Source organism: Coturnix japonica, chromosome 26 (assembly GCF_054131305.1).
Source record: "Coturnix japonica strain WE chromosome 26, WE-NBRP24, whole genome shotgun sequence".
Lineage (NCBI taxonomy): Eukaryota > Metazoa > Chordata > Aves > Galliformes > Phasianidae > Coturnix > Coturnix japonica.
Window position 1 is genome coordinate 5,160,278 of NC_140688.1, and position 13,059 is coordinate 5,173,336.

General features: G+C 45.9%; 2 protein-coding genes across 2 annotated transcripts; one reads left to right on the forward strand and one right to left on the reverse strand.

Moving 5' to 3' along the window:
* Nucleotides 1-8,119: 8,119 nt before the first annotated feature.
* On the reverse strand, nucleotides 8,120-9,446 carry LOC146756744 (protein MANBAL-like). The gene is made up of 2 exons (XM_085524157.1): nucleotides 9,064-9,446; nucleotides 8,120-8,625 (listed from the first exon to the last, which is right to left on the reverse strand). The coding sequence occupies exons 1-2, from the start codon at nucleotides 9,280-9,282 to the stop codon at nucleotides 8,518-8,520; spliced, it is 327 nt and encodes a 108-aa protein (XP_085380283.1). The 5' UTR covers nucleotides 9,283-9,446; the 3' UTR covers nucleotides 8,120-8,517.
* Nucleotides 9,447-10,194: 748 nt separating this feature from the next.
* Nucleotides 10,195-12,479, forward strand: LOC146756745 (uncharacterized). Its single transcript, XM_085524156.1, has 2 exons — nucleotides 10,195-11,148; nucleotides 11,521-12,479. The coding sequence occupies exons 1-2, from the start codon at nucleotides 10,221-10,223 to the stop codon at nucleotides 11,616-11,618; spliced, it is 1,026 nt and encodes a 341-aa protein (XP_085380282.1). The 5' UTR covers nucleotides 10,195-10,220; the 3' UTR covers nucleotides 11,619-12,479.
* The last annotated feature ends 580 nt before the right edge of the window (nucleotides 12,480-13,059 follow it).

The window sequence follows — 13,059 nt, forward strand, 5'->3', positions numbered from 1 at the left end:
CTTTCCATTAACAGTTAGTATTCTTCAGTGATAAACACCTTGCCACAGAACCAGCACTGACTGGCCCTCCTCCCTCTCACGCTTCCTCACAGGCAGAACATAGTATTACGTAAATGGGTTGACACTCATTAAATAGGATAATAAAAAAGGCTTTTGAAATTACGTTAAGAATAATATGAAGACTAGTGAGACGGTGGGTCCCTACTAAGTGAGGGAGGTGTTCTGGTAATGGGGGTTGTTGAGAAGGTGGAGATACTGAAGGCCTACTTTGCTTCTGTCTTCAGTGTAAAAGCTCTCCTTCAGGAATCCCAGACCCTGGAGCTTAATGAGAGGGTATGGGGAATGGAGGACTTGCCTTTAGTCAAGGTAGAGTTGGCCCATGAGCGCCTAGGCCACAACAATACTCATAAATCCATGTGTGCTGAGGGAGCTGGCAGAGATGACTGCAGAACCACTCTCTATCATCTTTGAGAGGTCTTAGATAATGGGGGAGGTGCCTGAAGACTGGAGGATAGCCAGTGTCAATCCTGTCTTCAAAAATGTGTATGAAGGAAGATCTGGGTAACTACAGGCCAGAGAGCCTCACCTCTGTCCCTGGAAAGGCGATGGAACAGCTTGTGCTGAATGCCATCTTCAGACAGTTGGAAGAAAAGGAGGTTATCAGGAGTTGTCAGCATGGGTTTACCAAGTGGAGGTCATGTGTGACCAACCTGGTAGCCTTCTATAACACTGTTGCTGGCTGGGTGGATGGGGAGAGAGCGATAGATGTTGTCTACCTTGATTTCAGCAAGGCTTTTGATACTGTCTCCCACAATATCCTTATAACAAAGATAAGGAAAGATGAGTGAACAGTGAGGTAGGTTGAGGACTTGTTGCAAAACGGCGGGAGAAAAGCAGACGACCACACCTGTCATTGACATATGACCAGCTATTCTCGTTTATTCCTTGGCTGCGTGTACCTTTATATATATATATAATACGGATAATTAGCTCATACATATTGCAAAAGCAGAGCTCATCATTGGTTCCCAATTACATACCATCCCCGAGTATCTTTGCAGCTTGTTGTTATCATCCTGAAAGTTACTCCCTTGCCGAGTTCACAAAACCATGGTTAGTTTCTCACCATCCCAGGGCATCCTGTTGATCTCACTGTCCTTGCAGGTGTTATGGCTGCTTGATTAACTGCACCGTGTTTACGACCCTTCTCAGCTAGCTGTAAAAAACACTCTCTACATTTCCCCCGTTTTCTTTTAGGATGAAAAACGGTTTGATTTAACGACCGATTAATCATATTTAACAAGCAGTTCAGTTCATTTGTTCAGTCAGTTCTCATGTAGTTTTATCCTGCTTCGTAGCTGCTGTTCTGTGAACTTCTCATCTGGATCCATGACTGACGCTCTGTAGAATTCTTCTTACAATACTGCCTATAGAATAGCAACACTACTTAAATTAATAACATAACTATTATAACTCAATCAAGGCCTCGATTGACAATACTCTAAAAGTGAAAAAAGAGACAAGTCAAATACAACATAACAACATTACTGTTAAACCTACTAAAAAGAACAAACATGTTTGTACTGCAACCTAAGTTTCTGCAACCTGAAAATAAATCCGTGAGGGTCCCATTGTGTTAATCTGTAACTGATCAGGAAAAGTCTTCAATTTTCATATACTCTAATATATTGATTTTAATGACCACTAAAATTTGTGCAATAAATGCTTTTAGGATGCTCATAACCATGCTCTACTGACTGAGTTATCCGGGCTAATAATTGATTAATGATCGCACAATTTAATGGAATAGCATGTCAAATAGAACCAATTTTAGAGGACAAATGTACTAGAGTATCACTAGGGGCATTATTACTTATTGACCCTTGAGAAACAGCAAGCCATGTTGGTGGTGGATGCGACAGGTAGTGCCAGCAGGGCGTCCCCTGCTTCAAGGTGCAGCTTTCCTCTCTCACCCATCACAGATTCTCTCCTGCATTCAGGGTCTGAAGGATTTCTTCCAGTTGTACACCACATCCGCATGGCCAGTGCGTGATATAGAGCCCAAGTGGAACACCTGCTTGGAATACAGAATAAACTATCAAATTTAGTTCTATTAGCGTGCACTTTTGTCTAAAATGATGCATGGTTATATTTTCAGATCCCAATTAATTGGATGTAAAAGAGGTCTCCGTTCTATGATACAGGGTCATCTCTTTGCCTGGGATTCCTTTCCAGGTTTTGTCTTTGCAAATTAAGAAAAGCTAACTAATAGGCTAATAACATCATAACCAAACAGTACTAAAACATTAAAAGAGCTATTCCTGTAGATTCTAGCATTGATTAGATCAAATCCCGTTTAATACACATCTGATCTATTACTAAAATAGAAGAAGCACACAACATCCTAGCTAATGCTTTAAACTCTAAATCTTGAGACTTCATTGGTAAAACAGAAAATCACAGAATCACAGAATTATCAAGGTTGGAAAAGACCTAGAAGATCATCTAGTCCAACCATTACCAATACTTCCTGGCTAAATCATATTCCTCAGCACCACATCCAAGCGTTTCTTGAACACTCCCATGGTTGGTGACTCCACCACGTCCCTGGGCAGTGCATTCCAATGCCTGACTACTCTTTCCGAAAAGTAATACTTCCTAATGTCCAGCCTGAATCTCCCCTGATGCAACTTAAAACCATTCCCTCTAGTTCTATCACTATCACACACTATGTCAAACTATTACTAATATTATCTATAACACAGCAAGTTACAAAGCAATACCACTAAGTAAGAAACACACAATTACAATTACTATAAAGGCTGGATGCTATTTTCTGCCTTCAGATGAGACCGAAGATATCATGCTGGAACCCACATAGGGCCAGTCCCTGTGGAAATACAAGCATATTCACGACCCCAAATTGTCAGTGGTAGGGAACAGTCCCAAAGTCCTGTGGCCATATTCCAAACATTAACCATAGGCTGTTCCTTTAGCACTGGGGAAGCCTCAAAATGACGATCCACATAAGCTGTATCTGTATGAACACGATTCAAAAACTTCAGCACAAGCAAAACAAGCAAAACCTTACATAATATTTTCAAAAACTTCAGCACAAGCAAAACAAGCAAAACCTTGCATAATATTTCTTGTAGTGTGTCTCCCATATTCCCCCTTTTTTGTTTAATAATAAGAATGGATTTCAATGTTTGATAAATGTGCTCAGTGATAGCTTGTCCAGTGGGAGAATGAGCAATGGCTGTATTATGTTTAACACCCCCTTCTTGGAGGAAAGTTCGAGTGGCCTTAGAGGTATATGCAGGCCCATTATCTGTTTTTGTAGTATGTGGGATTCCCATAGCAGCATAAGCAGATAACCAGTATTTACGGGTGTCATGACTGTGTTCACCTGTATGTGCTGTGGCAAATACATAAGAAGAATGAGTATCTATTGTTATATGTGCATATTTTAGACAACCAAATTCAGGAATGTGAGTGACATCTGTCTGACACAGTTGAAGAGGTGCTGTGCCACATGGATTTGTCCGAGTCTGAGGCAAAGAGCTATCAGTCAAATTATGTAGCCGGTATTCAATCATAAACACAGCGTATTGCATAGCAGAGAGGATCATTCTTAACACAGTTTTCCAATCGTGAGGGGTCATAGAGTAACTGTCACTATTTGCAACCAAAAGATTGCATGTAAAGGCTGACTGAACTCCGTATGTTCTCACTGACTCCCTTAGCTCCTTCACTACCTCACAAGGCAGGGATTCCAAATGGGGGACCTGATTAGGAAAGGTTTGCAACGTGTCAGCATCACCCCTTAATATTGTTTCTTTTCTGCATTGCTCTAAGACATCACAGTATGCTGTAGGGAAATTTGTCATTCCTGCTCCAAACAAAGTATCAAGAGGAAATGCGTCCGATTCGCTTTCTGGATCTACAGGACCTGGGTCACAACAATCCTCAGGTTTCGGTCCATCCGTGTCTTTAACCACGTTATACACGGGCTGCACAGACGCAGCCGCGCACGACGAGGGGGGGGCAGCACGGCGAGGCGCAGAGAACGACGTGGGCGAAGCAGAGAGCGGGGGGGCCGTAGAGACCGACAACGCGGCGAGAGACGTGTGCGGGGGGGCAGGCGGCCGCTGGCTGGGAACGGCAGCTTGTATCGGAGCGCGGCCGCTGTTCTTTCTTGCCCTGGGCTGGAGGTTTCTTGACCGGTGACGGCAGGTGACGGTGTTGTGGTTGTCCGAGCGGCAGTTCTGGCACCACACACCGACAGCTTGGCAATTCCGTCGCAAATGTCCCTTAACGCCGCACCGGAAACATTTAAAAGAGGTGCTTGGGCCTGAATTGGTTACCGCAGACGCTTGTAAGGGTGCAAGAGCTGCTAACACTTGATTCTGGGAAGCCTCAGCCTGTGCCTTTAATCCTGCCCCTAGCTCTTTAATAGCCTCAACTATGAAAGCCTGAGCCCCCGTGGGCACACTTGATAATCTGTCTAACGCCTCCTCTATTGTCCAGTTACTCCTCAAAGTACTTAGAATGCCACGAGCTGTAGCATTACAATTCTGAAGTGCACAATGTTTTAGCATTATTTCCCTCATGTACTCTGGTACTCCAGCCTTCTCTATGGCTCCAGCTACCTTATCTATGAACGCTCCAAAATCCTCATTTCTTCCTTGCTGGATTCCCATATAAGACGGCAGCCCACCTGGTGCCTTGATCTTATCCATAGCCTGCCTGGCCAGATACATTGACTCTCTACATTTAACAGGTCCTAATAAAGCCTGGGCCTCCGTCCGGATGAAAGGACCCACCCCTAAAAGTTCTTCAGCGGTTACATTATACAAGGGATCTCCAGGCTGCCTAACTATCGCAGTGCTCTGTTGGCACATCTCTTCCCAATAAGCATTAAATAGCAGTTGTTGGTGCTGCGAAAAAATCAACCTAGCTATAGCCCGACAATCAGATGGCAACAAAACCTGAGTACTCCAGATATAATCCAGTATCTGTCTCGCTGGCTCACTTTTTACTCCAAACTGACTGACCGTAGACCGCAATAGTGACAACAACTTCCAGTCTAAAGCACTGATAGCAGCCTGTGTCCCGCCTGCAGGATCAGGCGAATACCGCCCCGGCAGCACCATCTGTGACACCGCTTCCAACCCCTCACCGTCTCCCACCTCTAAACAAGCCCACGCCAGCGCAGCCCAAGCCCCCCCCCCCGCTCCCGCGCGATGGCCTCCGCCAGGTCACTCTGTGCCCCAGGGAGCGGCTCATTGCAAAGGGGGGTCGAGGGGGCCGGCTGTAGCGCCATGGTTGATGCAGGCGGCTCATCTGATACGGACGTGCAGGGAGACGGAGACGGGGCACTCGGCTCCGCAGCCACCGGCAACGCAGGCTCGGCGGCCGGCGGCAACTTTATGGTGGACACAGCAGGGGGCACCGGGCAATCTGACCATTCATTATAATTCTTATTCCTCCCCTGCACAGCACTAGCTTGCTCTGCCGCTTCCTTTTCTGCCAGATATTGCAGCAAATCATTATAAACCACACGCACAGTTCCCACAATTTTTAGCCATTTTCTCCCCATCTATCATTCCCTGAAAAATTGCATCTCCAAATTTACGCCATTCAGCAAGATCATGCACTAAATGCAGATTCTGAAATAACCCTTTAGCATACCCATACGCTAATAACTTGGGGAGTTCCTTTTGCAAGTCTGTCCCCTTAACCTGACTCTTTTTTTCAAAAAGCAAGAAAATACCTGACGCTTTTTTTAAAAAAAGCAAGAAAATGTTTAATAAACCGCTTGCCTTCCCATACCTATTTGTCAGCGCGCTGTTGCAGTCTTAAGGACGTTGGCGGCCCGTATCGACTAGGTCCTTCTATAAGGTCACATAGAGCACCTGCACCTTCTTTTCCTGGCTCATGCTATCCCCGCTGCTTAAGGATCCGAACACCTTCGCTGCTGCGATCCTTCCTGGTAGGCCACGTCAAGGGTCACCATTTGTTGTAGAACGGCGGGAGAAAAGCAAACGACCACACCTGTCATTGACATATGATCAGCTATTCTCGTTTATTCCTTGTGTCACGGTTTGAACGAAAAATCCACCTGCGTCCGTGACAGGGGGCCGTGGGCCCCGGAGGGGCCCTAGGCCGAAAGGAAAAAGTTAATTAGGAAAAGAAAACAGCGGCAACAATCTAAGGAGGAACACTTATTTACTAAATACTATATCGAAATACCGGATAACACAATAAAATACAAAATAATTGAAAATTGAAAATTGAGCTAACGAATCAAGCAAAATAGGAGAGAGAATGAGTCCCGTAACCGAGAGGCCTACTGTGAATCTAGGCGAACGGCTGAAGGCTCCCACACACTCCCCTGAACGCCAGAACTCGAAAGACCTCAGTCTAGTCTGCGACCGAGTTAATATAGAGTCCAGGTCCCGTGACCTATCGTGTTGCTCTCTGGGAGATGTAGTCTTCTGTAAGTTGCAGATTCAGTAAAATTATTCATGCTTTATATGATGTTATGATGTGGAATACTGATAGCAAAATTACAAAATTATTAAACCATGACACCTTGGCTGCATGTACATTCATAATACGGATAATTAGCTCATACATATTGCAAAAGCGGAGCTCATTATTGGTTCCCAATTACATACCATCCCCAAGTATCTTAACAACTTGTTATCATCCTGAAAGTAACTCCCTTGCTGAGTTCACAAAATCATGGCCAGTTTCTCACCATCACAGGTCATCCTGTTGTTCTTGCTGTCCTTGCAGGTGGTATGGCTGTTTGTTTAACTGCACCATGTTTACGACCCTTCTCAGCTAACCAGCTGTAAATAAAACTCTCTACAGGAAATAAAGTCTAGTTATCTGGTAAAGACACGAGGGAACAGTGCCAGTCTCATTGGAGAAAGCGCATACACACAGATTGCCTCCTTTCATTAAATGCATTTGAGTCTAAATATTGCTTTAGCATCTTGGGTTCTAGCAGTCAGAGCTTGCCAACTAGAAAAGGACACACAGAAAATGGCAGAGCAAGATGTGCTAGCTTCAAGCTTCCAACACAGAGCACCAGATAATAGAGGGGCAGACACGCATCTGACAGTATCCTTTAATCAAAGAGTCCTGTTCAATCATCTCTAAAGTCAGTGGGCTATTACGGTTCACATCTGTGTGGCTTTCCAAGGAAAGTGAGTTGGCTGCCTTTCCAAAGGCTGTAATCAGTGCACGGGGAGCTGCGAGGCTCTGCAGAAACAGAGCAACAAGCAGCTATTACTCAGGTTTGTAGATTGGTGCTGCTGAGAAGTGAACACTGCTTCCTTCTGCTGTTCAAACCAAGGTAGTCTCCAAAGCCTGAAGCCTCTAAAACGAAGCTCATCTGTACCTGAACCTAAGCATCATTCCTAAGAAATGGAGATTGTCTCTTTTGTTTATTGTCATGTGAATTAATCACATGCACAGGGAATCATGGGGACAGTGCATATACAGAGAAAATAAGAAATAGAGCATACAAACAACCTGAACACAAGTTTGTCAGTTCCATCGCATTAATTGGAGGAATGAGGGCCAGAAACCCCACATCAAACAAAGCGGTCATCATTCCCAAAGAACAAGCACAAGATATACAGTATCTCAACTAAATTCATTGAGGGAAATGATGGGTAGTGATGGCTGCAAAGAGAACAGAGGAGTAACGGAGAATCAGCACCAGCAATTGCAGGCTCTGCCTCACTGTAGACCACATCACTGAGGTCCAATTTTAACTAAAGGGAAGGTGGCATCATAGTCTCCTGTCTCACATGAAAACTTCACCTAAAGCTTCAGCTGTACAACCTCAAAGAGCAAGTGTGGAAGCCAGTACTGGAAACAGCCAGTAAACACAAAACCCTCCGAGTCCAACATGCAGCTGGGCTTCCCAGTACAAATAGCAACAGACAGTGCATCAGAACCCAGAAAAAGCCAAAGGGCTTGAGACAAACTCAAGGCGCAGGGACACCTTTCTTCCTTCCACGCTGCTTTTGTTTCTCTCAGCCCTCACAGAGCAGGGGATGCTCACAGTCCGTCACCAGCAGTTCCAGATGGGCTGAAAGGCCACCAGTTGGGAACACCAAAACGGAAACATGGGACAAGCAGCTCCATTTCCAGGAGGGATGTGAAGCCAACCAGTTCATGACCCTGCGATTACCAGCCCGAGCCAGGCATGTTTTGAGCAGCTATTGAAAGAGGCAGCACCACTATTCAAATGTTTGTTTCGCTTTTATTTGCAACTAAGAGAAGCTAAATGCATCCAAAATACATTTCAATATGAAATCAAATAGGAGGGATACTGGTAATGACTAAAACTTCCTTAGTTCCTCTCCGCAGTCCACGAAAGGGAAAGCACGGCCAGGCCTGAAAACCAGACCACGCAGTGTGTGTCCTTTGGTGCACCTCTGAGGACGCAATCCAGGCGATTCTGCTGTCCTTTGTGCCTTCCTGCTCAAGCCCTTATCGTTTCTTTTTGCTTTCCTTCTTGGCTTTCTTGCTCAGCTGAGCAGCACTTGCCTTGGGTTTCTTCACTGTCTCCCAAGTCTGAGACTCAAAACCCTCCGAGTCCTGCAAGAAGCAATTGGGAAACAGTCAGGGAGCTTTCTTACAACTGGCTGACAGCTGCTTTGGGAGAAAAAGTCACCTGACCGAGCAGCTTTGGGGGCCAGCACTGGAAACCGCCTTCCTGACCTCAAGGCACATTAGAAACTCCACCTCTGTCTAGTTCCCAAAAATCCCATGCAAACCAGAGCCTAAAGTCCTCTCTAGCAAGGCGGTCCGTGCTGGGAGGGTGGACCCTCTGCCTGGCAGCTCATAGGGCGCAGCAGCAGCTGCAGGATAGGATGAGCTGGCAGCTCAAGGCTGCTGGCGTGCGGAAGGAAGGACAGAACCAAGTGCGGCACTCTCAGCAGTGCTGGGGCACACTGCCGTAGGCAACAGCTACAGACGGTTCCCTCCCAGCCGACTGCCTGAGCATTCCTATCAATCTCACACAGCGCTACTTACTGCCTTTGGGGACTTGGAAACTGGCAGGATGATGGCCAGCACACACAGGAGCTGGAAAAGGTCTCCAAACAAGAGTCCGTAGCGCAGCATGTTCTCCAATATCGTGGGCTCAGGGATCTCAGGTGGTGAGAAATGCAGTTCAACAGCCATAGCACAGACAGCTGCTGCTCCACTGCTCTCACAGAGGCTGCCTGCAGTGAGTGGGGAAAAAGGCATCATTAGTCTAAGGCAATGTGATGGGGTTACTTCCTGCTAGCAAACATTTCCAGGCTGATTAAGAGAGGTGCTGGGAAGATATCCAGGGCCTACTGATGCGAGAACAAAGAGGGACAGCAAACTTGCATTTCAGTTGCCTTTGCCCGCCTGCCTACAAAAAGAGCCCTCAGCCTTCAGTACTGCTGCACTTGCAGGTGGGGGGGAGTGAGGGTGACGGAGCACTGGAACAGGCTGCCCAGGGATGTGGGAATACAAGAAAAGCTGTTCAGAGCAGCAGCTGTGGAGCAAGATAAACAGCATGGGAACCAAGGACACCTCTGCAAGGAGAAGAAGAGTCTCACAGCTCTGATTGGTTATGTGCCTGCATGGACAGTTGAAAAGTGTTTTGTAGAATGCTTTGTTGACATGTAAGATGTTTGGGAAAATTGTAAGGGCGGATGGGACAGTTAGAAAATAACAACTTGTGAAGGTATATAAGGGATGTGAGAACTTGTAATAAACGATTTGGATCGTTCACATCTGAGTCCGTGCCGAGTCGCTGCAAATGGCGCCCACAACGTGGAGCAAATCAACCCGCGGCTGAGCGAGCCCGGTCCGGCAGCGTCGCCCGACTGAACTTCGGAGAGACTGTTTGGCGCGCACCCGCCCCGTTCTGCAGGACAGAAGGTGAGCAGTCGGGAACTATGGGGAGCTCACTAACGAAGGAGCAGAAAGTAAATCTCGAAGTATTGCGGTCAGTGTTACCGTATCAGGATAAGACTGTGTCTACTTCAGCATTAGCTACTCTTCTTAAATGGATAAACAAAAATGTCCCTGAATTTCCAAAAACTGAGTTCTCTCTCGATGGAGAACTTTGGGACAAAATCGGCTCAAAACTCTACGAGGCTTTTCTCGCTAAAGACAGAAAGGCTGCTAAGCTGTTGCCCGTTTGGAGCCGGATAATGGAAGGGATTAAGCAATCACGACGGGAAAGAATTTATTCCGACTATTCCCTGCCGCCCTCCGTCCCAACCCCGCCGCTGCCTCTCGCTGCGGGAAGCGGCCCGTGCCCGGATCCGACCGGCGGCTCCGACCCCTCCCCGATTCGGGGAGACGAGGGGCCGCGGCCGCCCCCCTTCGCGCTCCCGCCGTTCGCTCCTCCCCCGACGTTCGCCGCGTTGCCGCCCTCTACGGCTCCCTCGCCCTTCGCTCCGCCTACGACGCTCGTCGCGCCGCTTCTGCCCTCCTCCCCCCCCACGTCATGCGCTGCTGCGTCTGTGCAGCCGGCGTGTAACGTGGTTGAAGACACGGACGGATCGAAACCAGGGGATCGTTGTGACCCCGGTCCAGAAGATCCAGAAAGAGAATCGGACGCATTTCCTCCTGATGATACTTTGAAGGAAGCAGGAATGACAAATTTCCCTACAGCGTACTGTGATGTCTTAGAGCAATGCAAAAAAGAAACAATATTAAGAGGTGATGCTGACACGTTGCAGACCTTTCCTAATCAGGTCCCCCGTTTGGAATCTCTGCCTTATGAGGCAGTGAAGGAGCTAAGGGAGTCAGTGAGAACATACGGAGTTCAGTCAGCCTTTACATACAATCTTTTGGTTACAAACAGTGACAGTTACGCTATGACCCCTCACGATTGGAAAACTGTGTTAAGAATGATCCTCTCTCCTATGCAATACACCGTGTTTATGACTGAATATCAGCTACATAATTTGACTGATACCTCTTTGCCTCAGACTCGGACAAATCCATGTGGCACAGCACCTCTTCAACTGTGTCAGACAGATGTCACTCACGTTCCTGAATTTGGCCGTCTAAAATATGCACATGTAACAATAGATACTCATTCTTCTTACGTATTTTCCACAGCACATACAGGTGAATGCAGTCTCAAGATTTAGAGTTTAAGGCATTAGCTAGGATGTTGTGTGCTTCTTCTATTTTAGTAATAGATCAGATGTGTATTAAACAGGATTTGATCTAATCAATGCTAGAACCTACAGGAATAGCTCTTTCAATGTTTTAGTACTGTTTGGTTATGATGTTATTAACCTATTAATTAGCTTTTCTTAATTTGCAAAGACAAAACCTGGAAAGGAATCCCAGGCAAAGAGATGACCCTGGATCATAGAACGGATACCTCTTTTACATCCAATTAATTGGGATCTGAAAATATAACCATGCATCATTTTAGACAAAAGTGCACGCTAATAGAACTAAATTTGATGGTTTATTCTGTTTTCCAAGCAGGTGTTCCACTTGGGCTCTATATCACGCACTGGCCATGCGGATGTGGTGTACAACTAGAAGAAATTCTTCAGACCCTGAATGCAGGAGAGAATCTGTGATGGGTGAGAGAGGAAAGGTGCACCTTGAAGCAGGGGGACGCCCTGCTGGCACTACCTGTCACATCCACCACCAACATGGCTTGCTGTTTCTCAAGGGTCAATAAGTAATAATGCCCTTAGTGATACTCTAGTACATTTGTCCTCTAAAATTGGTTCTATTTGACATGCTATTCCATTAAATTGTGCGATCATTAATCAATTATTAGCCCAGATAACTCAGTTGGTAGAGCATGGTTATGAACATCTTAAAAGCATTTACTGCACAAATTTTAGTGGTCATTAAAAATCAATATATTAGAGTATATAAAAATTGAAGCCTTTTCCTGATCAGTTACGGATTAACACAATGGGACCCTCATGGATTTATTTTCAGGTTGCAGAAACTTAGGTTGCAGTACAAACATGTTTGTTCTTTTTAGTGGGTTTAACAGTAATGTTGTTATGTTGTATTTGACTTGTCTCTTTTTTCACTTTTAGAGTATTGTCAATCGAGGCCTTGATTGAGTTATAATGATTATGTTATTAATATAAATAGCGTTATTATTTTATAGTATGGTAGTAGCTTGTCAATAAACAAAAAAGGGGGAATTGTGGGAATACAAGAAAAGCTGTTCAGAGCAGCAGCTGTGGAGCAAGATAAACAGCATGGGAACCAAGGACACCTCTGCAAGGAGAAGAAGAGTCTCACAGCTCTGATTGGTTATGTGCCTGCATGGACAGTTGAAAAGTGTTTTGTAGAATGCTTTGTTGACATGTAAGATGTTTGGGAAAATTGTAAGGGCGGATGGGAAAGTTAGAAAATAACAACTTGTGAAGGTATATAAGGGATGTGAGAACTTGTAATAAACGATTTGGATCGTTCACATCTGAGTCCGTGCCGAGTCGCTGCACAGGGAGGTGGTGGAGTCTCCTTCTCTGGAGATATTCAAGACCCGCCGGGACGCCGAGCTGTGTGATGTGGTATATGGAGCCTGCTTTGGCAGAGGGGTTGGACTCGATGATCTCTAGAGGTCCCTTCTAGCCCCTACAATTCTGTGATTCTGTGATTCTGGGAGGGACGTGAAGCCGACCACTTCATGGCCCTGCAATTGCCAGCCCGAGCCAGGCACTGTATTGAGCAGCTACTGAAAGAGGCAGCAACACTTATCAAATGTTTGTTTCGCTTTTATTTACAACAAAGAGAAGCCAAATGCATCCAAAATACATTTCAATATGAAACCAAAAAGGCGGGATACTGGTAATGATTAAAGACACAGCTTCCTTAGTTCCCCTCTGGAGTCCATGAAAGGGAAAGCATGGCCAGGCCTGAAAAACAGACCACGCAGTCCGTTGCCTTTGGTGCACCTGTGAGGACGCAATCCAGGCGATTCTGCTGTCCTTTGTGCCTTCCTGCTCAAGCCCTTATCGTTTCTTTTTGCTTTCCTTCTTGGCTTTCTTGCTC

Bases quoted from the DNA above. Each gene is read 5' to 3' on its own strand.
- LOC146756744 (XM_085524157.1), bottom strand. From the start codon at position 9,282: ATGATGCCTTTTTCCCCACTCACTGCAGGCAGCCTCTGTGAGAGCAGT. The intron at 8,626-9,063 runs GTAAGTAGCGCT...TGCTTCTTGCAG, and splicing joins TTTCCAAGTCCCCAAAGGCA to GACTCGGAGGGTTTTGAGTC.
- LOC146756745 (XM_085524156.1), top strand. From the start codon at position 10,221: ATGGAAGGGATTAAGCAATCACGACGGGAAAGAATTTATTCCGACTAT. The intron at 11,149-11,520 runs GTGAATGCAGTC...TTTTCCAAGCAG, and splicing joins ATTTTCCACAGCACATACAG to GTGTTCCACTTGGGCTCTAT.